Source organism: Passer montanus, unplaced genomic scaffold (genome assembly GCF_014805655.1).
Source record: "Passer montanus isolate IOZ18808 unplaced genomic scaffold, ASM1480565v1 scaffold69, whole genome shotgun sequence".
Lineage (NCBI taxonomy): Eukaryota > Metazoa > Chordata > Aves > Passeriformes > Passeridae > Passer > Passer montanus.
In genome coordinates this window covers 1,237,476-1,262,384 of record NW_024372036.1, presented here as the reverse complement: position 1 = coordinate 1,262,384, position 24,909 = coordinate 1,237,476, and the positions used below count along the sequence as shown (strand labels likewise).

Genomic DNA, 24,909 nt, shown 5'->3' with positions numbered 1-24,909 from the left:
CAGCCCCTCCTCTCTTCCTAAGAAAGTTAAGCAAGCCAGCCTGCAGGGGAAATAAACAGAGAATGTGGCTTTTTGCGTTCAGTGGAGACATGTAAACTCAAATTAATGATTCTGTTCGGGTAACAGCCCAAGCAAAAGAAAGCAGTGGAAATTTCCTAGAACCAACCCTCCTGGGTTTCTTTGCTTTATCGTGGAAAACTACAGCTGGGTGACTGCTTTCAGGAGTCAGAGATGTTAAAATTCTGTACCTTTTGTGACAAAATTTCATTCTGTGGAACATTCAGTAAAATTCTGGTCAGACTGAGCCTATCCAGCACTCTGGCTGAGCTTGTGGATGCTGGAGCAGAAGTCACAAAGCCAAGTGATGCAGGAGCATGTGAGACCCACTGGCAGTCCAAGTTTCATGGTAAATCGATGTCTGTCAGAGTTTCCTGGTCTTTGCTCAGGCTGAACTACCTTGGAGCTGCTGCAGAAGCCTGGGTTTTATATCCCTCACATCTCTTGGGCTCTCCTGAAGGGATGAGTTTGGTTTTACAGAGGGGTGACAAACTTTCTTTTGCCAAACGCTCTCCTGAAGGAATCTCATAGAGCAGGTTTGTTCATCCCAGCCTGTTTTTTACCCTTTGGCAATTCTGTTCTGTCAATAAAGAACTCCAGATACTTCCTTGGGCATTTTTAACCTCACAAGCTCCACTTCTACCCAGTTATTGACTAGTTGCCTCCACAGGCATCCCCAAACTGGCAGGTAGTGCAAGATGTTAAAAAAAATATGGTACGTGAATTAAAGCAGTGGCTTTTATTGTGGTGTGTTTGTGCTAAATTAGTTTATCCTACTGCATTCAATGCCCACGTTTGTGCAAATAAAAGCTGCACTGTTTGGCCATTATTAAAGTTGTTTGTTTCTTGCTCTTAATCTGTGCAATAGAGTGCTTCTTACTGATAATATTTACAAGGCTTAGAAGATACTGAAATAGAATCGTAGAATAGTTTGGATGGGAAGGGTTCTTCAAGCTCATCTTGTTCCAACCACCTCTTCCATACGAACGGAACATCTACTAGATCAGGCTGCTCCAGCCCCCATGTCCAACCTGGCCTTGGGCATTTCCAGGGATCCAGGGGCAGCCACAGCTGCTCTGGCAATTCCATCCCAGCCCCTGCCCACCCTCCCAGGGAAGGATTTCTCTGCAATATTCTTTTGCTTCAGAATGTGATATTGAATGGCAAAGCTCAGTTCCTGTACCTTACCTCTGAGTGTGGGATTAAGTTATCTGTGATTAAAAGCTGTGATAGATTTTACAAGAGGAGAGTATTTTCTCACTGTGACTTTCCAAATGCTGATAAAGTAGTTTTTATTAAAATCACCCTGTAAACTTAAAATAGCCCCTCATTAGTTGCTAACAGATACGCTGGTATCCAGTGACTCCAATAAAATGCCTTTATTTTCCAATTTGAAGATGAGCAGGGCAAAGTCTCACTGTTCTTTGTGTGTGGAAAAAACTATCTTCTGCCTCCATTACCACGGTGCTTTTGATTGATTCCTCTCCTTTGTGTGACTGGCAGGCTTTGCTGTGTAACCCGTGCCACCTTCCCCAGCTCCTGTCACTTTGGCAGGCAGGGCTTTGATCCCCCTTTCCTGCCACTCCTGTGTGGCATGTTGTGATCGCTGCCACTTCTCCCAGCTCCTTCCCCAGCTGCTCTTGAGGGAGCATCCATGCAAAGCAAAGCTGAGGGAGGCAGTGGAAGATGAAATCCTCTGTTTTTTGTTTTCCTGGCGAGTGCTCTCAGGTATCATCGGTCACCCCACGATGAACAGCAAGTGCCAGCTCATTTTGAAGCAGTTCCTTTGCAGTCTGGAGCAGGAAAGTGTTCGGAAGTGCTGGGGGCAACGTCCCTCTCAGAAAACAAAATGGGTTGAGAGCCTTTTATATGGTTTTGATGCAAAGTGGTGCAGCATGGCTTGACTCAAGAGGGCTAAACTCTTTCTCTCAACACCCCAGGGGTCCCACTCTCTGCCACCACAGTCCCTTGGCAGAGTCTGCCTGGAACAATCCCAGCCATGCCCGTGGCTGCACCAGCTCTCAGATATTTAGGGAAGCTGTGCTGGGGCCGTGGATAATGTGCTGGGGTCGAGGTAGCCCCGAGGAAGTTCTCCCGTTGTTATTTTAAACGTTACTGCTGAAGACACTTCTGCAAAGGTCAGAGCACTGAGGGGTGGTGGAGGGGAAAGAATTTATTGTTGTGCATTTGTAACCACATTAGGGCTCCCAGCTCGGGCTGGGAGCGCCTGCATGCTACCATAATAGGGAAATAACTGATCATATATTAATCAAGCAGTCGAGGAGCCAGGCAGGAGGAGGGCAGCTTGCTTCATGCACTGCTGAAATGCAGCTCCCTCCACAGCAAAGCTGGATAAAGGCACTGCGTTTAACTGGGAAATGAGAACTGGAAATGGCAGAGGAAATTAAAACCACGTTGTAACAATTCCCATTTCAAACTTGGCTGGAGCCTTGGGCATCACGGGCAGCTGCAGAACGAGACTCCCACAGCTCTGGGCTGAATTGTGAGGAGGATTTTGGCATCCTGACCTGCAGGAGAGGCTGAGTTAGGGCTGGGTGTGTTATCCCTGCTGTGGGGCATCGTTCTGCAGGGACACAGGGACCTTGGGGGTCCCTTCCAAGTCAGGAAATTCTGTGATTCTGTGGCAGCACCAGCACTTGATCCCCAGCACCATTTCCCTTCAGATCCCAGAGCTCCCACTGAATTTGCCAGTTTAGCATCCCTCAGACACAGCTTTAGCTGGTGAGAGATGAGATTACAGAGCTGAAAACAGGCTGGTTTTATTTGCTAGGCTCCCAGTTAAACTTGCACAAAGTTTGATCTCCATGGGGGAATGTGAATTAGGGCCTCTGGTTTCATTCCCAGAATGCCTCCCATGAATTATGTACCTATCTGTGCATCAGTTATGCGTTTGTAAACCATTTTAAAAGGCTGGCAGTGATCCATTAATTACTTTGAAGATGAGGAATAATTGCTTAAATAATATTAGCATTTAAGGAAAAACAATATTTGTCTCTATATTAATTGTTGAGCAAAATCAATTCATCTGTAGTTGGCTACAATCTACTTGAGAATGCAATTTTTGTAAACTGAATTTTATTACTATTCCTTTCCATTCCATTATATCACCCCAGTATACATATTTTTTGTGCTACTTCATTTATCTTATGTCAGAAATAATATTCCTGTTCTCAAACATTATTACAACTAGGAAAAAAAAAAGATTAATCAGACATTTCAAAAGCCTCATGCTGAAATAACATTTTTAAAATTATAGAAGAACAACCATTATTTTTTACAGCAAAACTAATTTTTCAAGTTCGAGATAGCAACACCATATTCTGAAAGTAAAGGTCAATTTGAAAAATAAAATATTCTGGTTGCCTAATAAGGTCATGTTCTTTATACCAAATTGTAATTTACAGTTGAATCAAATGATATTAATTATTTCTGGCTTGCTTTGAGTGATATTCTGGGGCCAGTTGGTGTAGTTCAGATAAAAATAGATGTTACATTTAGTCTTATCATTAATGATAACCTTTATTTTTTTTCCACATGGAACTTTTGAAGTCTCAGGAGACTGCTGAGCTCCAGGCGTTGCTTTTCAGTTTCAGAGATGGTTCCTTTATGGACTTTACATTTCCCCAGCATCTTCCACCTTCAAAAACCTGAAAACAAAAACACCTTGTGCAAAGCTGTGATTCCCCACCATCGAGTGCCTCTCTCCTGACAAACACAACAGGGAGCCCTGGACTCTGGAAGGTGGTCCTGGAATGCCTGGGTTCCTTTTGGAATGACAAAACAGGAGCGGCTTTAGGAGGGATGGAATCCCTGTCACAAAACGAGCAGCTCACCCTGCAGCACTTCTCATGAGCAGGAAGGAAAATTATTGTTGTTCCTAATCTAATTAGAGAAAAAAATCTGTGCTTATTAATGAAGAAGCTGAATGTTTGTGGCCAAGGAGGCCCCTGGCAGCTGGGCTGGATGAGGAATTGTGTGTCCAGCAGGAGCAGGGCAGGGATTGTCCCTCTGTGCTGGCTCTGAGAGGCCCCTCCAGGGCTGTGCCCAGTTCTGCTCCTGCAGGAGAGACCTGGAGGGGCTGGAGCGTGTCCAGGGCAGGGAACGGAGCTGGGAAGGGGCTGGAGCCCCAGCAGGGGCTGAGGGAGCTGGGAAGGGGCTGAGGCTGGAGCAAAGGAGGCTCAGGGGCCCTTGTGGCTCTGCACAAGTCCCTGCCAGGAGGGGACAGCCGGGGGGGTCGGGCTCTGCTCCAGGGAACAGGGACAGGAGGGTTGTGGGGTTCTGCTGCCCCAGCCCAGTCCCAGCCCAGGGAGGAGCTGGAGCTGCTGCAGAGAGCCCAGAGGAGGCTCCAGGATGAGCAGAGGGATGGAGCAGCTCTGCTGGCAGGAAAGGCTGGCACAGCTGGCATTGTTCACCTGCACAGGAGAAGCTTTGGGCTGAGCTCAGGGTGGCCTTGCAGGGCCCAAAGGAGCCCCAGGAAACCTGGAGAGACAATTCCAAGTACAAGGGGGAATGGCTTCAAACTGACAGAGAGTAGGTTTAGTTTAGATATTAGGCAGAAACTCTTTACTGTGATCTTAGTGAGGAACTGTAACAGTTTGCCCAGAAATTTTGTGGATTCCCCATCCCTGGAGGTGTCCAAAGCCACACTGGACATTGGGACTTGGAATAGTGTGGGACAGTGGAAGGTGCCCCTGCCCATGGCTGGGGTGGCACTGGATGATCTCTAAGGTCCCTTCCCCCCCAAGCCATTCCATGATTCTATAACTCCTCTAAAAAATGAGTCATTTACTTCCTCACCCTCAAGTAGATACAGAGGATAAAGAATGGCCAACATCAACTCCTGGTTTTTAAAACTGTTCCTCGTGAGGAGTTAAGTGTGGCCTCCACACCTCTGAGCCTCCATATGTTTTGTCCAGCTGGCTGGTTGCTCTGTGGAGTCTGGGCAGACAAAATGACTCTTCCCATCACATAAAGATAGTCCTGCACATGGATGTCAACATCCATGTGATTCCTGCCCATTTTGGTCCTCGTTAATTAGGGGCTGTTCTGCCTCACTGGACAGGCTGGTGTAATAGCTTGGGATAAAGATTGTCACAGCTTGAAAAATCTTTGGAGCAGCGGGAGGTAATGATCCTGCCTGAGGCACACACTGCTTCTGGCCCTGTGATTCTGTCCCACACTCCATTGAATCTTTTTTCCCAAACGCTGCAGTTTAGCCCCTGAAAAATGCAGTATTTTTATGAGTGTATTCCATCTTCGGTCTGGTGCCATAATTCCTGTTAGATGTGAGCAGGGGGAGCAGGAGCAGAGGATGGCACCTGAGACACGAAATGCCAGGTAGAGGCTTCAGCCCATGTGATTTTTCATGCTGACTGGTTTTGCAGAATGTGACAAGCAAGTTCTGTTTCATCTGGAAGATGGGAATTTCTGAGAATAAAGACTGAGTCCCCTTTTCCACCCCACTAACCTTTTCCCTTCCCTGAGCAGTTTTGGGAAGGACTGGTCTGTTTAGGCTGTGTTCAAATGTCACGAAAGACTGCTTTAAACTTTTGGCCCATATGGAATAAGCAATGTTTCCTTTTCCCAGCGTTATCACAACTCATTTTACTTCATAGCTGAAAAGTAAATGAAAGAAATAGCTGGAGGCACATTTGTGAATAATTACATTTGCACCACATTTCTTCAGAGTTTGATGGGTAGATTTATGTGTAAGATTTTACTGTTTTCCTTCGGCTTCATTATCCACCCAGTGTTTGCCATGGATCACAAGGCGCTGTAGCAGATCATGGAGGCAGCATTCTAATGCTGTTTCATCTGGAAGGGGAAAACATAGATCTTTTTTCAGCTGCAGCCGTGCAAGATGCTGGGAGACTTGGAAAGCAGCTCATTAGTTGCTGCTTCAGGCTCTCCTGCTGGGATGAGTGCTGCCTGTGGCGAGGGAAAACCTGTGCCCTATAAATTGTCTCTGACTGCAGTTTGGTGGTGCTGGGATGTGGGGTGCCCCTTGTCAGCAGGCAGTTGATGCTCCAAAGAGTTTTGCCTCAGATCAGAACAGTTTTGATCAGATTTGCCTCAATTGGCACCAGTCCGTGGTAAACACATGATTTTGGGAAATTCATTGGGTAACAATCTTTTGTTATGGCCAACAACTGCTGGCAGTGGTCAGAGCCCAGCAGGGGCATGCACTGGCTGCCCTGGTTTGTCAGGGTGTCAGAAGAGTCCAGCAAAGTATGAAGGAATCTTTCAGGGAAAGCCTTGAAATAGCTGAGTTTAGGGAAATTTATTTATTGTGAAAGCAGATCACCCCTCAGAAAGCAGAAAATGCAGGCCAGGGCTCATCAACCATCACTGAATCCTGTAAAATCACAAGAAGGTTGTGAGTTTAAGTCTGCTGACAACAGTTTTGTTTTCCCTGGTTTTCACCTGGGGATGGGTGTAGTCCAGGAATCATCAGATATCCATGTCAAGGAATCATGTAATTTAGAAAGTGAAAATACCAACAAAAGGTTGTGTGTGGCAGAAGGTGGGGAGGGAATCCTGATCCACGTTTACTGCCACATCAAGGTAGCTTGGAAGAATGTGGTTTGTCATCAGAATGGTTGGCCCCCACCATCTGGAATACAAAAAATCAAATCCAGCAGTAAAACCTGTGCCAGTGCTTACCTGTGCTCTGGCCTGCTGAGAGCAAGAATTTCCTGGGTTTTCAGACCATTTCCAAGCTAATTATCCCTTGTGAAAGGAAAACCAGGAGTGCATGAAAGAGGAGCATTTCTACAGGCTTGCTTTCGGCTCTCTGCAGAAGTTTAATGATTTGAGGACTCAAATCCAACAGCCTGCACCCTTGAGATATGTGAACAGCTACTGACAGGTAAAAGTTACTGTGCTATGGGTGGATATGGAGGAGGCAAGTGCAAAAAGGCTTAAATCTTTTTATCAGTGCAGTGAGGGGATTTCTAGTCTGTGCAGGTCGTGGGCCCAGGCTGGGTTTCCATTGTAATTAATTGGTTAATTCTTAATTTGTAGAATCAGACAATGGTGTGGGTTGGAAGGGACCTTAAAGATCACCTGGTTCCAGCTCTTCTGTCCCAAGGGAGTTGGAACTCCTGCTCCCAACCAGTAAAACCATGTTGTTTGCAGGGTGTGACACCTTTTAAATCACAAGGCTGCTTTTAGGGAAACAGCTCAAGGTAAAAGTTAAAATTTTATTCCCTTAGACAAAGCCCAGGCTGGCCCCTCACTGAATTTTCTCTCCAGATTGACAGTCCATCTGGTAAAGTATCTGTGTTGTGACAGGTATCAATAGGAAATGGTCTGGGGAGAGCTCCAGGAAAATCCACTCCCAAAATCTGGGAAATACCCAATCCAGCTCTTTTCAGTTTAACATAGGACTTAAACTCTTTAAGGAAATATGTCTGTGCAATTGTATATTAATATATATTCTCTATGTATGGAAATATGGATGGACCATCCATGTGTAAAAAAGTGAAATATGGGCATAGGGAGAAATAAAATATACAGATATGTCCATTATATTACATTACCTATATAGATAATGCACATGTTGTTTTATATATTTATATTATTATATTCTATATATTTATATATTATTTATATATTATGCACATATGTGTAATCATTATATTTCCCTACCATCTGCTAATTATGAGTTTCTTCTTTATTCATAGAAATATCTTGACCCTTTTGAACACTTCTGATTTTTTAATTACAAGTCTAAGTCGTGGCTGAAAACTTCTTGTCCTAGCATTTCTTCCTGGTGATAGGAACGCAGAAATATAGGAAGAGCTCATGTGGAATTTTGGTTTTGATGTCAACAACTGTAGTAAAAAAAAATAAAAGAAAGTAAAACCTTAAGGTAGTGTAAATTGTTGTATTACAGTTGATTTTAAGGCAGTGATGATGGTACACATCAAGCAAAGATTTAAGTGTCCTGGAAATTTCACAGATTACACTAAATGCTGCATTTCCCTAAGTCTTAACGTGAGATTGCTGAGTCACAGTGGCAAGTTAAGACAGTGCTAAAACTTGGCTGTAATAGGAAATGAGCTGTACAAGCCAGATTTCATCAAGAGGTACAGACCCAATTGTGTCTATTCATCCACCCATCTGGTTTTCCCAACTGGCATTTCCAAAGGACAGCAATTATTCCACTGAAAGGCTAAAATCGATGGATAGAGTCCACTTTTACTCTTAGGTTGCCTTTAACCCATAAGTACCAAATAAAAATCAGTTCCAATTTCTCCTTGGCTGTGTCACTTCTGACCTTCACGTCCCTTTCCCCACGGAAGATAAACTATAATTGTATTTCTGTACTCAGGGTGGTTGTATTGCTTGAATAGCTACACAAACCATGCAGATTCTCAGATTTAATGACATGATTCTGTGATTTAATGACATAAAGTTAATGGATTGATTTTGTTCCACAGAAATCTTTGTTTTGATAGCTTAGCTTTTCATTAGCCTCTATAATAAAACTTGGTGAGCTCTCAAGATGTTCTTTTTTATCCAGATTTTCTCTTTCTTCTTCCATTTTCATCTTTCTTCTTAAATGTTTTCTAAATAAAACAAAAAACAAAGTGAACATTTATCTTACATTAGCACAGCTACATTTATTTGGTTACTGTAGTTAAAATAAAGTCAATATGGGATATTGCAAAACCTTCCCTTCAAATATTTCCTCCCTTTAGAGTGCTCCATAGAAAATGGACACAAAAACTGAGTTCTGAGTAAGAACCAGAAGTAGAGGTAAGAAATCCTGCAAGACTCATGCTAAAACCATGGAATGGCATCCCTGTTTTCTAGTGTGCAGGACAGAGACAATGGGGCAGAAGTTTATTTTCATTTTAATAATACATTGAATTGAATACATGCTTTTATTTGCATTGATGCTACTTGGGGATGAGCATCCTGGAGGCATTAATGTCAAGAATTAAAAGCAGAGTGGTTCAAAATGGGTGAATTCCCCCAAGAAGAGCTCCCTGCAGACTCCTGGTGTGACGTGCACTGCAGGCTGGCACACAACATTTACATCAGTGAGTTTAACAAACCAATTTATGGTGAAAAAGCTGGTGCTGTGACAAGGTTAGTGGGGCAAATGTGTGCTCCCACCCACTCAGTCCAGGCAGTTTAGGGTTATCTTTGCAACCAGGGCAGGAATTTTCCCAGGGCTGCACTTTTAACTTGTAGGTGGGTGAAGGAAAATTCAGCAGAGTCAGCTGGGTTGTCCACGTGGAGGCCGAATGCAGCTGAAGGGAAAGCTGAGGCCTGGGAATAAAGGAAGGCAAAGAGCCAAGGATTGAGGATGAAAGACAAGAGCAGAGCCTGGAGAGAAGTGAGGGAAGCAGCACAGTGGTGGGGAGATTGGACATAAATGATTCAGAGGGGAAGAGCTGTGCGTGTTGGAAGGGATTGAGGCAGGAAATGAGTGGAAAGGATGGAAATTAGCCTTAGGAAGTATTATCTCTTCCTCTCATGTTGGAGGTGTGATAAGAACAGGGTCTTAATGCCTCTACTTTAAAATATTTTAATCTGCCTCTTTTTTTAGAGTAAACATAGAATAATTTAGGTTGGAAAGGAACTTTAAGTTCTTCCTTCTGGGTGGCAGGAGGAGTCCCTCTGTCCCTCACCCTTGGCTCCCTGGGCTGGGGGACTTGCCCTGATGCTGGATGAGTGCTGAGCACCCTCTGGATATTGCTCCTCAGTGCCCAGCTCCCCAAACTCTGTCACTGGGAGGGGTTTGATGTAACTTGTGCCAGGCTTTTTCCCTGAATCTGTTCCCCATTGCCATGGCTGTGTCTATGGATGCTTTTTCCTTGGTCTGAAAATTGAGAGCCAGACACAGTTAAGGGATAAAGGGCTTTTAACTTGGTATTTAAAAAGGATCTTTGGGAAGAAGGAGAAAGAAGCAGAATTTCCCACCTGTGCTGTTCAGTGATCATCCCTGTCTGAAAAAAGCTGTTGATGTCTTTGTTCTGTTTCCTTTGAGCAGATGGGCAAAAGAAGGTCCAAGAGGAGTTTGACATAGACATGGACGCGCCAGAGACAGAGCGGGCGGCCGTGGCGATACAGTCCCAGTTCAGAAAATTCCAGAAGAAAAAAGCTGGGTCCCAGTCCTAGTAGCTACCTCACAGCTCAAAACAAAGTAATCCTGAGATGATTTATCGAGATCAGAAATAACACAAAGATGCATGTACAGAAATTATCAATATTTAAAACCCCATTGGCAGATAACAACCCATGAGCTTGTGTGCGACTTCATCCCAGATGTTTCACGCCCATTATCCTCTGTAACTCACCATTTTACTTGATGTTGTAATAAAAAGTTAGGGTGAAGTAATTAAAGTGTCTGCCTTCATCTGTCTTTCCATATTAATCCAGCAAGTGCAGCGTTACAAATGAACCCAGCCCAGATGCCTGTTTCCCTCTCCACCTAAAGCTCAGAGTCATAACAGCACCGTATGTTGCAGGGATTTTTGCTGAGGGATGAGATAGATGCATCTCAGCCCTGCTTCCCTCATTTGGAGAATTCCAGCTGCCAGCAAAATGTGAAAATAAAATTACTTTCTTGTAATGAGCTGAAAGTATAAAAAGAAAAAAAAAGAGAAAAGTTGCAGACAGAAGCTGGCATGAGGGGTGTAGGAAGCAGGGAGCAGTTTATTTTTGTCTTGCAAGTGTCAATAAAGTGGTTTGAGTGGGGAAATTGTGCCTGTCCTTCCTCTTTGCATGATAACATTCAGAGATCTTGGACCACATTTACTGTTATGGAAAGAAAATAATAAACCAGACACAAAATACCTTTGGAAGTTTGGGATTCATTTTTGTGTGTAAAAATAGAAACTCACTGTCTAAACTCTATTTCTTGATGCAGTTTTTCAGTCTCTACATAAGCAGCAACTGTTTCTGTGCCATCTGTCTGTTTCCATATGACTTTCAGTGTTTGAGAAGTAAATCATAACAGGCTTCCTGTGTCCATATTGTTCTGTATTCAGCTTTGAGCCCCTTTATTGCTGTGTTAGCCCAGCTTTGGACCAACAAAAAGCAGCTACAACGTGTCTGAAATGGGGAGGTGAGTGGTGACAGCCTGCCAGCCTTTCACTCCTTCAGGGGGCACAGATCCAGGGGTCATTCCCAGCTCTGCCCACGGGGATTCTCTTCTTCCTCTCCCACCTTCCACAGGAGGGTTTGATCAGCAGGGCAAGGGACAAATGCATCATTAGTCACTTTTAAAGAGAAAGCCAGAGCAGGGGGCAGGAGCAGAGGGAAAGGAGGGATCTCCTGGCCTTCCCACAGGAGCCCATCAGTGCTGTGGGATTACAAAGGAAAAGGAAAAACTTTCTGCAGGTTAAGGCACTTGTGGTGCTGGGCATTGTTTTAGAGGTGGTGCCAAGAGCTCTGGCCCTGTGCTGGTTACAGGGAGCCCTCAGGGCTGCTGAGCAGGAGAAATCCTGTGGGCAGCGAAGAAAGTATGTGCAAACATGATTTGTGAGCTGCTTGAGGCTGGGTGGGAAGGCACAGAGTGTTTTAGAAGTCATTTTGGGAGGGAACACCCAGACCCTGCTGTGGCACCTCTTTCTGTGTGTCAGGCATGACTTTCCCACTCATCACCTGCAAAGTCAGTGTCCTCCAAGCTGCAGCTCAGTGCTTTCATTGTTTATTTTTTTTATCAGCACTGTTCCTCTGCATTTAGGAATGTCACACATAAACCTCAAATAACAGTGCTGCTGTGCTCAAAGTGTGGCCCCAGTTCCCCCACTTGTCTTTCACAGCAACTGCTCACCATATAATGATAGCCTAAGCATAATAATCTAAAAATTGTAATGGCTTTGGATTGTTTTGGTGCCATTTTGTTTAGATGAACATATATTTGTAATAAAAGACTGCATTTGTGTTCTGCATTATGTCATTTGAAACAGCATGAGCTCTGTAATGGCTACTTAATTGAATAAAAACTATGGGTAAGCACTAGGCTTTTATATTTGATCTGACATTCCTTGGACTTAAATTTCCTACACAACAGGAATAATCATATGGTTGGGACACAGAGAAAATGATTGCATTATTGAAGCACAGCTACAGGGGCTGTTAGTAAATGAATTATGGCTCTTTCAGCAGCAGGGCTTTTCTTCAATGTGCAGTTCAGAGTGCATCTTACAGACACAGCCCTAATGTACAGAGAAACATAACGAGGAAGCAGTGATCTGCCATGAAATTTGGAATAATTGTGGCTGCCCCTTTCAGGCAATTTCCTTTTTTTTTTTTTTTTTAAATAAATGTGTTTGCACACAGATTCATGTTCCCAGGAGAGCTTTCTTGCTCCTGAGTCTTGCTCTTCAATCATCTTTTGCCCATATCCAAGGTGACAGCTGTTAATTTCTTTTCCACTAACTCACACTTTTCAAAGCCCTCTCTGGGTCTGGCTGAGGTGAGAAAAGGAATTGGATTCAACCAGGACGGGTGAGAGAGGACAGTTAAATATTCCAGGGATAACATGGGTCTTTTAACTTCCACACACTCATTGAGCTCTGCCTCACTGTGAGTAACGCAGTAATGGAAAGAAAGATTTAAATTAGGGGGAATATCCGTGCTGATAACCCCAAAGTTCCCATAGGTAACATGGAAGAATACTCAGAGCAGAAGATTTTGCAGGAAACGGGGTTATGGCTCCCACCACTGACACCCACACCCTCCCCAGACACATCCATGCTGCCTCTGCTCCAAATTACTGCCAGATTATCCCAAAAGAGAATAACCCACAGCTGAGTGATCACAACAATTGCCAGAGCCTGGGAAATCCTTAGTTCACATCGTTGCCTGGACCGTAAAATAACCTGTGGAAATAAACACAGAGGAGACCAACAGAAGGAACCAAAAGCCATCAAAAAGCACAGGAATGCCCACACGAGGAAATCAGCAAAGAATGTGGAGTCTGTCAAGTTAAAGAGAGAAAAGCAAGACACAGCCAAACCTGAGGGGGAAGTGGGGAAGTGGAGGCTTTACAGAAAGTAGAAATGAGTGTTGGATGAATGCCCAGAGCAGAGGCTCCCACAACTCAGTCAGAGTTTGGAGCAACCTGGCAAAATCACAGAATCAAGCCATGGAATGGGTTGGGTTGGGAGGGTTCTTAAAGCTCAGCTCTTTCTGATCTTCTTTTCCATAGGAAGGGAACATCCCCTGTGCCAGGCTGCTCCAGCCCCAGTGTCCAACCTGGCCTTGGGCACTGCCAGGGATCCAGGGGCAGCCCCAGCTGCTCTGGGCACCCTGTGCCAGCCCTGCCCACCCTCAAAGGGAGAAATTCCTCCCAATATCCCATCTGAACTGATTCTCTCAGTATCAACAAATGAATACCAACAAATCACCAGGAGTGCACGAGGTTCAGCCGTGGCTGGTGGAGGAGCTCAGATGCACAACATCTGCCTTGCTCAAACCACTGCTCCCACAGCTCCAGGGAAAATTAACAACATATTTTAGAAATGTCATTTAGAAAGGGCTCTAGCAGAATTCAGTGATCTCCAAAGAGCAACTTCATTAGGAGTCTTGAGAGAGAACCAAAGATATGAAAGGGATGATCCAGCCATGATACATCACCACCAGCAGCTGTGATTCCCAAACCTGCTGCTGGTGGGGATGACAGCTGGGAACTGGGAAGCCAGGGACACCTGGATTTTCCAGAAGTTTTAACAGGACTCCCTTGAGTGCCTCTCAGAGGAGCTGAGGTGTGGGAGCCAAGTGTCCCACATTAAAACAAGGTGACAATTTGTTGTGCAGGCTCCCCAGGGCAGAGGGCACAGCCCCAAGGCTGCCAGAACTCAAGGAGTGTTTGGACAAAGCTCTCAGGCACAGGGTGGGATTTTGGGATATCTGTGCAGGACCAGGAGCTGGGCTTTGATGGTCCGTGTGGGTCCCTTCCCACTCAGGATATTCCATGATTCAAGAATTCTATTTTCAGTATTAGCTCTATACAAGTGTTCACAGCCTGATGGGGAAAAACCAGAGTGTACTATCAATATGATGAAATTAATATTTAGACATCTATCTCCTGGAAGCATTTAAATGCAAATATCCTTCTCAGTCTGAAAACAGCAGAAATCCCTTGTATTGGTTTATATGATCAAGACAATCTCCAGAGGGGGAAGATCCAGGAACTTCCCCTCAAAAGAAAAGCTCTGCCATTTCTAATCCATTAAAGTCTAGTCATGAATGGGTTATTTAGCTCAATTCTTAAATTAAGGCAGTGCTTTTTTTTTCTGGTTTTTTGTTTTTTGTTTTTTTTTTGTTTTTTGTTTTTTGGTTTTTTGGGTTTTTTTTTAATCCCCAAACTCTCCCTGACAGATGGTCTCCTGCCTTTTAGTATCTCTAGTGGTGGTGAGGCTAAAACCTTCCTTGGCAGCTTGTTCCATGGCTGAACTTTTCTTAAAGCTATAAAGGTTGGTTTGTACTTAAAACCTAAATCCTCCCTCCTGCCATTTAGATTAATTTGTTCCAGTCCAGCTATACCCAGTTTCCCTAATCTTATCTTGTAGGTCTCCTTTTCAACCCTTTTCCTTATTTTTTGCTATTCTCCTTTGAACTCTGCCCGTTTATCTGTGTGCCTGGAAGGAAATGCAGCCATCCAGATGAAATGCACCCAGTACCAGGCACAGCAGCATAATTATCTCCACTATTTTACAAGTGACGAGCCCCCCACCACAAATTTACACAGCTTTTGGCATTTTTTTTGTGGCAGCATTATTTTTCTGGCTTGTAGTCAGAACATCATTTCCCAAGAATATGGAGCTGCTCTGTGATCTCTCTGGCTGGTCAGGATTTCACCTTTTTATTTTTTATTTCTTATTTTATTTTATTTTATTTTTCTCTTCAGAAGACTACTCTGGCTGTAAAATATCTTTATTTTAAAAATTTTATAGTCCCCCTGCACCTCTGCAATACTGGGATGACACAGAAGTCTGTGTAAATGTCTTTATCTGTAGCACTTTTTCCTTCAAATAAGGTAGGAATATCTGTAGCACTTTTTCCTTCAAATAAGGCAGGAATTGTAATAGTTTCAAATTTTTTTTTTGTGCTTTCCCATTTTCTGTTATAAATAATTACAGTCAGGTGCAGAGGCTTCAATGATCTCTAAATCAACCTTTTTTGGAAATTCAGCAAATGTTTCAATGACTTCCTATTTTATTCTGAAAAGTTAACTTGCCTTTACTGCTGATGACTAATTATTTGATAAGAAAAGTCTTCATATCCACAGCTAAAAATAGCTTTTGAAATAAGCCTGAGGACTCTTGTCCCTTCTCAGTGCGTTGTGATTTAATGATCTTTTCACAAAGGCCAAACTTACACTGTTACTCACATTCAGTGGTAGTTTCCAGCAGGAATATTCCTGCAGAAATCTTCAGGACTAATGTGACAAAGGGAGGGGGTGTGAGCACACGATCCCTTGGCCTCACAAAGTACACAAAGTACAGTGACTTTCTGTGCTTGGCTTGCAGATCTTGGCAAAATTATACCCCTGTATTCCTTGGAATTTCTTGTTGGGAGCCAAGCCTGTATTTAATAGGGTGAATTATTGAAAAAATAAAATAACCAGCAGATGATGGCAATGATTAATAACAGATACAATAATTACTGCAGCAGGGGGGAAACTGACAGGTTTCCAGAAGACTGGAAGCAACTGGTGACAGGACAAGGGGGAAAGAAGCAGGTTTGAATTGGATATTAGGGAAAAATTGTACTCTGTGAGGGTGGGCAGGGCTGGGATGGAATTGCCAGAGCAGCTGGGGCTGCCCCTGGATCCCTGGCAGTGCCCAAGGCCAGGTTGGACACTGGGGCTGGAGCAGCCTGGCACAGTGGAAGGTGTCCCTGCCATGGCAGGGCTGGAATTCCATGACCTTCAAGAACCCTCCCAACCCCAACCATTCCACGATTCCATGATCTCTCCAAACACATTTAGTTCAGACCATACACACGAGCCACAGTGAGACTTTCTCTGTGTGGCACAGGCAGAGCTGTCACCCTCCTCCTGCTGTGGCCCAACCCAGCCACAGGGGCAGTAAATTGTCTCCCCAGCTGTAGCCATGATATTTTATGAAAAATATCATGGATTTTTCTCCTATTCTAGCTGAGAAACCTCAGAAAAGAAATGTAAACAATTAACTATCTGCTGCTGTGGAATACAACAGGTGCAGCTGTGATTGGTGCGTGTTGGTTGTTTCTGATTAATGGACAATCCCAAATGCAGCTGGCTTGGACTCTCTGAGAGTCACCAGCTTTTGTTATTCATTCCATTCCTGTTCTTTCTGGCCGCCTGATGAATCCTTTTCTCTCTATTCTTTTAGTATAGCTTTTAGTATATAATTTTAATATAATATATATAATATAAATTTTATATATTATATATAATAAATATAATATATATAATGTATAATATATATAATATTTTATATATATATATTTTTCTCTGCTTCTTAAAGGATTCACTCTTACTGTAATTAAGCAAATAGGACTTTATTTCATTAGAAGTTAGGCATATATAGATATTTTATATATAAATATATTATATATTTATATATATATATATATATATAAAAAATAAATCAGCCTTCTGAAACATGGAGTCAAGATTTGCATCTCCTCACACACAGCATCAACGATACCCTGGCACCAGGGACATTTCTGGCCATGTTCCTGCTGTGCCCCTGCCCAGGGCTGGCACCATCCCAGTTCCCCCATCTCTGCTCCCCACTTTAGGATCACCTGGGGATGGAGCAGTGCCCTTTAGGCTCTCTTCTGTTTGTGTCAGATCTCCCATTATCACAGAATCACAGAATTATGAGGTTGGAAGAGTCCTCTAAGATCATCGAGTCCAACCTATGTCCTAACAGCTCAACTCAGAATCTAGACTACAGCACCAAGTGCCATGCCCAGCCTTTTTTTAACCACATCCAGAGAAGGTGATTCCACCACCTCTCTGGGAAGAGCATTCCAGTACTTTATTATTCTTGCAGTGAATTTTTTTTTTTCCTAATACCCAACCTGTACCTTCCCTGACGTAGCTGAGACTGTCCTCTGGTTCTGTCAGTGCTGCCTGGTGGAAGAGACCGACCCCCACTTGTCTACAGCCTCCCTTCAGGAAGGTGTAGAGCATCAGGTGTTTTGACAAAACTCAAACCAATCCTGCAAACCTTGGGGTGGAGCCTTTTAGGGGCTGATGGGGGCACATACCTGCCTGCCTGCCTGGGTGATCTGAACAGGCAAATCCCATTGCCAAACGTGAGCAACAGCTGCTCACTTTGAAAATTTAAAAGGGTTTATTAAACCTTGACAAAAATACAACGAAAGGACTACACAAGGAAGAATTCACAGCACTGGGAACTGCCCTCATGGATACCACGTGGCTGGTTCATCTTCAAGATGGATGTTCTGTCTTTTATACCCCTGGGGTTGCATCAGCCAGCCCTGCCCCTCCCAGAGTCTGTCAGTCAGCTCTTCTTTGCCATTTATCAGTGGAAACTGCTTTCTTGTAACTGGATTGGAGATCAGGTGTTGCCTCACCCCCTAAGCACCAAGCTTTTCCATTCCCAGCTGTCCCATGCCAGGCACACATGTGCACTCCTTCTTCTACCTGTCCTGGACAGCCCAGGCTGGCTGATGGCAACAGTACAGGGGGGAAAAGGGAACCGTGGGGAGATCAGAGGACATCTAAACTACAATAACATAACTATACATCAATAAAGCTTTTCTTAACAGTCACACAATAGTTATCCCTTAATTGCAAGAGCCAATCATCTCATTATCCATCTACAGCACGAAACACCAGCAAAAAAGGCCAAAAGAGGCATCAGCATGAGAGCTGTAAGCTGATCAGCCACGGGGCTGTGGAGTCACCACCCTGCCCTAAAGCCCAGAGCAGCCCCAGCACCGGGTACCACAGGAGGGCATGGAGAAGGGGGAGATGGCAGCAGGGATGGGGATTTCTGCAGTGAAAGGGGTTTGGAAAAGGTGAAGGGGACACGTGTAACAACAGCTCTTTGAGGGGAGGCACAGGCTGTGGGCAGAGAGCCTGGCAGGAAGGGTGGGCAGGGAGGTGATGGTGCCAGGGAGCTGCAGCTCTTCATTTCCCACTCACTCTTGAGCTGATGGGGGGAACTGCTCCAGAGATTTCCCCTTTGGTTATGTAAAAGGGGGCACGTGGCGGTGCCTTCAGGGATACCTGGGAGCAGCACTGAGGTATTGGCGTGCCCAGGTTATGCAAGGCAGCTGGCAGGCAGGGAGGAGCACAGCTGTGCGCTGCAAATTCTGGCAGAGTTAAAAATAAAAGCCTCACTGTCTGATCAGCCAGCCTGGAGTTTGCCCTCTAGTCTTCCCCCTGACATATGGTGCCTACAGCCTCTGGAGAGCACCCAAACCACCTCTTGCATCCAGGGCTTAAAAAGAATTGGGAGACATCATCTGTGGAGAAATTAAAATCATTGTTTGCGGGAAAAGCAATTTTATTCCGCTGGAATTCTTGTGCCATCAATGTTCCCCTGTTCACAAAGGCCTTTTCTTTACAAAGGACAGGCTGGAGCAATCAATTGTTTTTATCTGGTGAATGAAAATGAATAAAATGCAATTTGGGTGTAGGTAAACAGAGAAGCCATTTTCCACTCAGCATTAGCTCACATCTCAATGGACATTAGCCCTGTGTTTATTGAAGGACAGGTTATTGCCTGGGACATTGGGATTTTAGTGGAATGGAACACAAACTCCAGTTTATTGACATCTGCTGCATAGCAAAAAGATGCATGATTAGCTCCTCTATTTCTTCTCTTTTTCAGAACTGCTGTGTGGATGCCCACAAGGGGAAAGCTTGGAGTATGCATCATATTCTTAATACTTTTATACAGAAAAAGTTAATGGTCCTTTCATAGAAGCACTTTCCATTAATACAAGTTTTCTTGGCATCAGAGATCTACCTGCTTTTGCTTCATTCTCTCAGATGTACATGACTTAGTGCCTGTCATCTGAATTAAAAGTCCATTATCTTGATTCTGTGCTGCACATGCAAATTGTAATCCTGCATGCTTTGTAGTCAATAATATTACTTTTCAATAGTATTTTTAGTTTAGAGCTGCCAAAGCTTCAAGGACTAGCAACAAGGCAAAAAGTAAAAGTAAAGAGAATAAAGGAAATCCTGAAAGTATCCAGCAAGGAAGGGAAATTCTCTTGGTGACAGTTGTGGGTTTGTTTTTTGTTTTGTTTTTTTTTTTTTTTTTGCCTGCACAGAAACAGATAATTCTCCTTTGAGGAAAAAAAAAGAACCCAAATAATAAACATCCCTTTTTCATCTGCACAGCATTTCCTTCAGTGCCAGTGCACAGTCAGAGCTCAGGCTCATGTGCACAGCAGCTGCTTCCCTGGCTAAGAACCTTGCTCCTGCCCTTGATTTTGATTTTCCTCAGGTGCCACCTCACTGCAGGGCTGCAGCACGAGGGAGGATGTGCTCCATAAAGGTGAGATAAAACTCCTGGAGCTGCTGCCTCGCTCCTGCTGCTGGAAGTTATCACCTCAGGATTTATCACCCCGTGGCTGGGAGCCTGCTGGAGCTCAGCCTCCCTTGCTGGGGAGGGCAGCGGGCTTCAGGATGGGCCAGGGCAGGTTCAGGCTGGGCATCAGGAGGAATTTCCTCTGAAATTCAGGTCTTCCAACTGAAGGGATTGTTAAACATTGTGCTCAGGGTGGCAGTGGGGCCCCCATACCTGAGGTGTCCTTGGATGTGGCACTCAGTGCTCTGGGGTTGGTGGCAGGGAGGGTGATGGATCACAGGTTGGACTCAGTCTTGGAGGTGTTTTCCAACCTTGGAGGTGTTTTTTTTTCCAATTTCCTCTGGAATTCAGGTCTTCCAACTGAAAGGATTGTTGAACATTGGGACAGAAGTTCAGGGTGGCAGTGGGGTCCCCATCCCTGGAGGTGCCCAAGGAGGTGGCACTCAGTGCTCTGGGCTGGTGGCAGGGAGGGGATGGGTCACAGCTTGGACTCAGTCTTGGAGGGGTTTTCCATCCTCAGTAATTCTGGGATTCTCTGCAGGCACAGGGGGGAAGCCCTTGGGCTGCTTTGGTGAGTTCCCATCCCATCCAGACCCCAGTGAAATTATAATATATGATACAAAACAGGTCACCCTCTGTGTGTGTGGATGCCACTGCTTCATCCAAAAGAATAATTCACCAGAAAACCTTGAAGACATCCTCTCCTACTTGTCACTTCTGGAGTGTCCTCCTCCCTCTCTGCCCTGGAAAGAGCTGACAATGAGCAGGTGATGATAATAAGATGACAATAAGCAGATTTTCAATGGCAAAACGCCACGGAAAAATGTTTTGCAGCTCAGGAATATAAAACCACACGGCCAAGGAGGACTCAGGCACACAGAAAGTTTGGTTTCCAGCTCTTCCAGGCTTTCAGGACATGCCTTAGTTATTGTGGAATGAGCAGGCACGCACTTGGGTTGCTTATTCTTTGCCCCAGCAACCAAATTTCACTCTCAGTTTTCCTGCTGCTCCTTGCTAAAGCATTCCCAGCTGAAAAGCTTTGCTCCTGATGCACTGCATAAGGCTTGATGGGGCTGCTGGAGTCAACATTAGTATTTTTAGACAATGGTCCACAGCCTCTGATGCAAATCAACTTTAAAAGGTTACTTTTGTTTGTGTGCTTTAGGCTATTCTGTTCCCTCTTGTAACCCCTTTTTCCTGTGCTTTGTCAGCAGTGATATTCTTTAGGTGAGATCTGACAGTTGTGGGTTTGTTTTTTGTTTTGTTTTTTTTTTTTTTTGCCTGCACAGAAACAGATAATTCTCCTTTGAGGAAAAAAAAAGAACCCAAATAATAAACATCCCTTTTTCATCTGCACAGCATTTCCTTCAGTGCCAGTGCACAGTCAGAGCTCAGGCTCATGTGCACAGCAGCTGCTTCCCTGGCTAAGAACCTTGCTCCTGCCCTTGATTTTGATTTTCCTCAGGTGCCACCTCACTGCAGGGCTGCAGCACGAGGGAGGATGTGCTCCATAAAGGTGAGATAAAACTCCTGGAGCTGCTGCCTCGCTCCTGCTGCTGGAAGTTATCACCTCAGGATTTATCACCCCGTGGCTGGGAGCCTGCTGGAGCTCAGCCTCCCTTGCTGGGGAGGGCAGCGGGCTTCAGGATGGGCCAGGGCAGGTTCAGGCTGGGCATCAGGAGGAATTTCCTCTGAAATTCAGGTCTTCCAACTGAAGGGATTGTTAAACATTGTGCTCAGGGTGGCAGTGGGGCCCCCATACCTGAGGTGTCCTTGGATGTGGCTCTCAGTGCTCTGGGGTTGGTGGCAGATCCCCTGATGGATCACAGGTTGGACTCAGTCTTGGAGGTGTTTTCCAACCTTGGAGGTGTTTTTTTTTCCAATTTCCTCTGGAATTCAGGTCTTCCAACTGAAAGGATTGTTGAACATTGGGACAGAAGTTCAGGGTGGCAGTGGGGTCCCCATCCCTGGAGGTGCCCAAGGAGGTGGCACTCAGTGCTCTGGGCTGGTGGCAGGGAGGGGATGGGTCACAGCTTGGACTCAGTCTTGGAGGGGTTTTCCATCCTCAGTAATTCTGGGATTCTCTGCAGGCACAGGGGGGAAGCCCTTGGGCTGCTTTGGTGAGTTCCCATCCCATCCAGACCCCAGTGAAATTATAATATATGATACAAAACAGGTCACCCTCTGTGTGTGTGGATGCCACTGCTTCATCCAAAAGAATAATTCACCAGAAAACCTTGAAGACATCCTCTCCTACTTGTCACTTCTGGAGTGTCCTCCTCCCTCTCTGCCCTGGAAAGAGCTGACAATGAGCAGGTGATGATAATAAGATGACAATAAGCAGATTTTCAATGGCAAAACGCCACTGAAAAATGTTTTGCAGCTCAGGAATATAAAACCACACGGCCAAGGAGGACTCAGGCACACAGAAAGTTTGGTTTCCAGCTCTTCCACCTCTCAGGACATGCCTTAGTTATCGTGGAATGAGCAGGCACGCACTTGGGTTGCTTATTCTTTGCCCCAGCAACCGAATTTCACTCTGTTTTCCTGCTGCTCCTTGCTAAAGCATTCCCAGCTGAAAAGCTTTGCTCCTGATACACTGCATAAGGCTTGATGGGGCTGCTGGAGTCAACATTAGTATTTTTAGACAATGGTCCACAGCCTCTGATGCAAATCAACTTTAAAAGGTTACTTTTGTTTGTGTGCTTTAGGCTATTCTGTTCCCTCTTGTAACTCCTTTTTCCTGTGCTCTGTCAGCAGTGATATTCTTTAGGTGAGATGATTAGTCAAGGCCACTTAATTCTTTTTGCCTGTCTCTTCTCTGACATAAAACCTGTTGATTCCCACTGAAAAAAAAAATCTGATCTGTTGGCTGTTAGGAACTTTTGCATTTGTCATCCTTGGAGTTAAGCATGGTTAAACAATCTACTTTCCAGTCTGATCATTTCATAAAAAAACCCCAGAAAACCCAGTCATTTTTGTTTTTCCCTTAAAATATCAATCACATTAAAACAAAAGCAAGACTTGCTCAGCTTATGTAAAGCTGGATTGCACTTCAGACTGTATTTTTGTGCATTATTAAGTTTACTGAAGTCTCAGGGGATGAAATTTGCAAAAGCAAGTACCATTTAAAGTCATTGGCACTCGTGCACTTTAATCCCCTGGGTGCTTTTGCAAATCTTTCACAGACTGTGTAAATGTGCCATATTCAACTGCAGCAATTCTGTGATGGATGAGGCTTCTGCCAAGCAGGGAGATTTAGCAGAGCCTCTCTTCCTCGTGCATTTCACTGTTATTAACAAGCTCTCACCTAGAGCGAAATAAATCTGACTTAATTTGCACCAGCTCCCAGTTATTAGCCATCCATTTGTAAATGTAGCTGCAGTGACATCTGATTGTTTTTTGATATGTCTGTTGCATCAGAAACAAAGCCAAACAAATTCTGTCTGGTTACATATCAGCATCTATTATCTGCTGTGCAGGAATTGCCTGCAGAGAGAGTTTGGAGGAGTCTGGAGGAACAGGACCTTTTCCTGGTGCTGAAATTCCCTTTTTTGGACAGCAACCACTGCCTATTTAAGCCCTTCCTCAGGCTTTAGTCTGGCTTCCAACCCTTGAAAGTGTCCAGCCTCCTTCTGCAGAAAAACCACCTCAGTTTGGTGAGACAGAGAGGAGTTTGTCCCATTTCCAGATGGAGCTGATCCAATCCACTGCTCCTTCCTTATCAATATAAACACGGCTCAATATTTATCAATATAAATAATGGCTCAATAGCCATCCCCGTCCACTGCAGCAGGGTTTATGTTAGAAATGCCCATGTGACACCAGACCTAAATAGTTAATAGATTGGAAAATCACAGTTAATGGAGTCTTAGAAGCTCATCCAATAAACCCCTCAAGGGCAGGGGCTAAGTGTTGGAGGTGGGCTCCTTGCAAGGCAGTTTTCACCAAAGTTGGGAAAAAATGAGGAATTAGTAAATGATGCTGAAGACATCACTTTTAATGAGGATGTGAGGCTGGGTTATATAACCCAGGGTATTTATGACTTCACGGCAATTTAGGGATTTTCATTCTGCAGTCAAAAATTAGTTGGGTATCATAATGGAGAAAATTGACAATTTTTACAGGCTCCTTCTTCCTCTAACCTGAAAAGAAAGAAAAAGAGCTCATTGCTACAGCCTGACACTGACACAGCCTGATCACTCCTCTGATTAACTAAGGCCAAATATTTCAGAGAAATCTGTTTCTCGCCTACATACAGTCAGCCAAGTTAATTGATCTAGCAGAGATTGCTTTCTAAATACCCTGTTCAGCAGAATAACTGTGTTATTCTCCCACTTAGTGCAACATGAGAGATTCTGGATTTAGCTGAAGTTTTAGAAAAGTGCACTGCACCTCTGCTACCTCGCCTTGGTAAGAGCTGCATTGCTAAAATAAGAAAAAAATTGCAGTCTATGGGGTTAAAAGGTCTTTTTCTCTATTTTTTTCTCCTATTGTTTGTAGTTTTTTCTGGGGTTTTTTTGTTTACTAGAGTAGTTTCAAGAGTCATGTAATTTCTCCTAGGAAAAAAATGAGAAGCCACCTTTTAAAACTTTGTTGAGATGTTGGTGGAAGTTGGCTGTCCTTGCTCTTCATTAACAAAACAATTGGAGCAGTTGGGATTTTTTCTGGGCTCTGGGCTGTGCCCCTTGTCTTTTGTCTTGGAACTGTGCACTCAATAAAGTCAGGAGGAGAAAACCAGGGGTAATACCTTTCCTTACCTGTGATATTTATCTTCAGACCTCCCAGGATTATCTGGTTAAGCTCATTAACTGAACTGTCAGTCAAAGCACAGGTTATTTCCAGCTCTTTCTTTCTGGACAATCAATCAATTAAAGATGATAGCAGCTCTGAGATATGAAGATACCAGGTGAGTTTTTGGCCAGGGCATCCAATCGTTGTGTTTAGCTCCAGCTATTGCCCATGTGGGCACAAACACATGGAAATGTAAAGAATTCTGGGAGATGAAAGCATTTTGATTTGGTATTTTGATTCAGCTCAAGTTTTAGGGAAGCTAAGAGAGCTTCTGCCTTTCTTGGATGAAAAATAGGGGATCTGGTGGAGTATATCTCCCTTAGCATCCCAAGATGATCTTTTTTCCTGAATTTTCCTGTGGCAGTGACATCTAAAAGTCGGTTATTAAAACTTAACTTTCTTGTCTAAGATATTATGTAACTTCAGTGTAGCTGTGATGTATATTTGTATTTCATAATCATTTCTTGAAACTTCTTTGCATGTGTGAGCGAAGCCTAAGCCTTAA

The 24,909-nt window shown here is 44.2% G+C and overlaps 1 protein-coding gene across 1 annotated transcript in view; it reads left to right on the top strand.

Moving 5' to 3' along the window:
• Positions 1 to 12,057, top strand: part of PCP4 (Purkinje cell protein 4) — a 48,593-nt gene extending 36,536 nt beyond the window's left edge. Inside the window, exon 3 of the mRNA XM_039729488.1 lies at positions 10,085 to 12,057. Within this exon, the coding sequence (XP_039585422.1) occupies positions 10,085 to 10,212 (128 nt within the window). The 3' untranslated portion in view covers positions 10,213 to 12,057. The remainder of the gene's footprint in view (positions 1 to 10,084) is intronic.
• Positions 12,058 to 24,909: the final 12,852 nt, after the last annotated feature.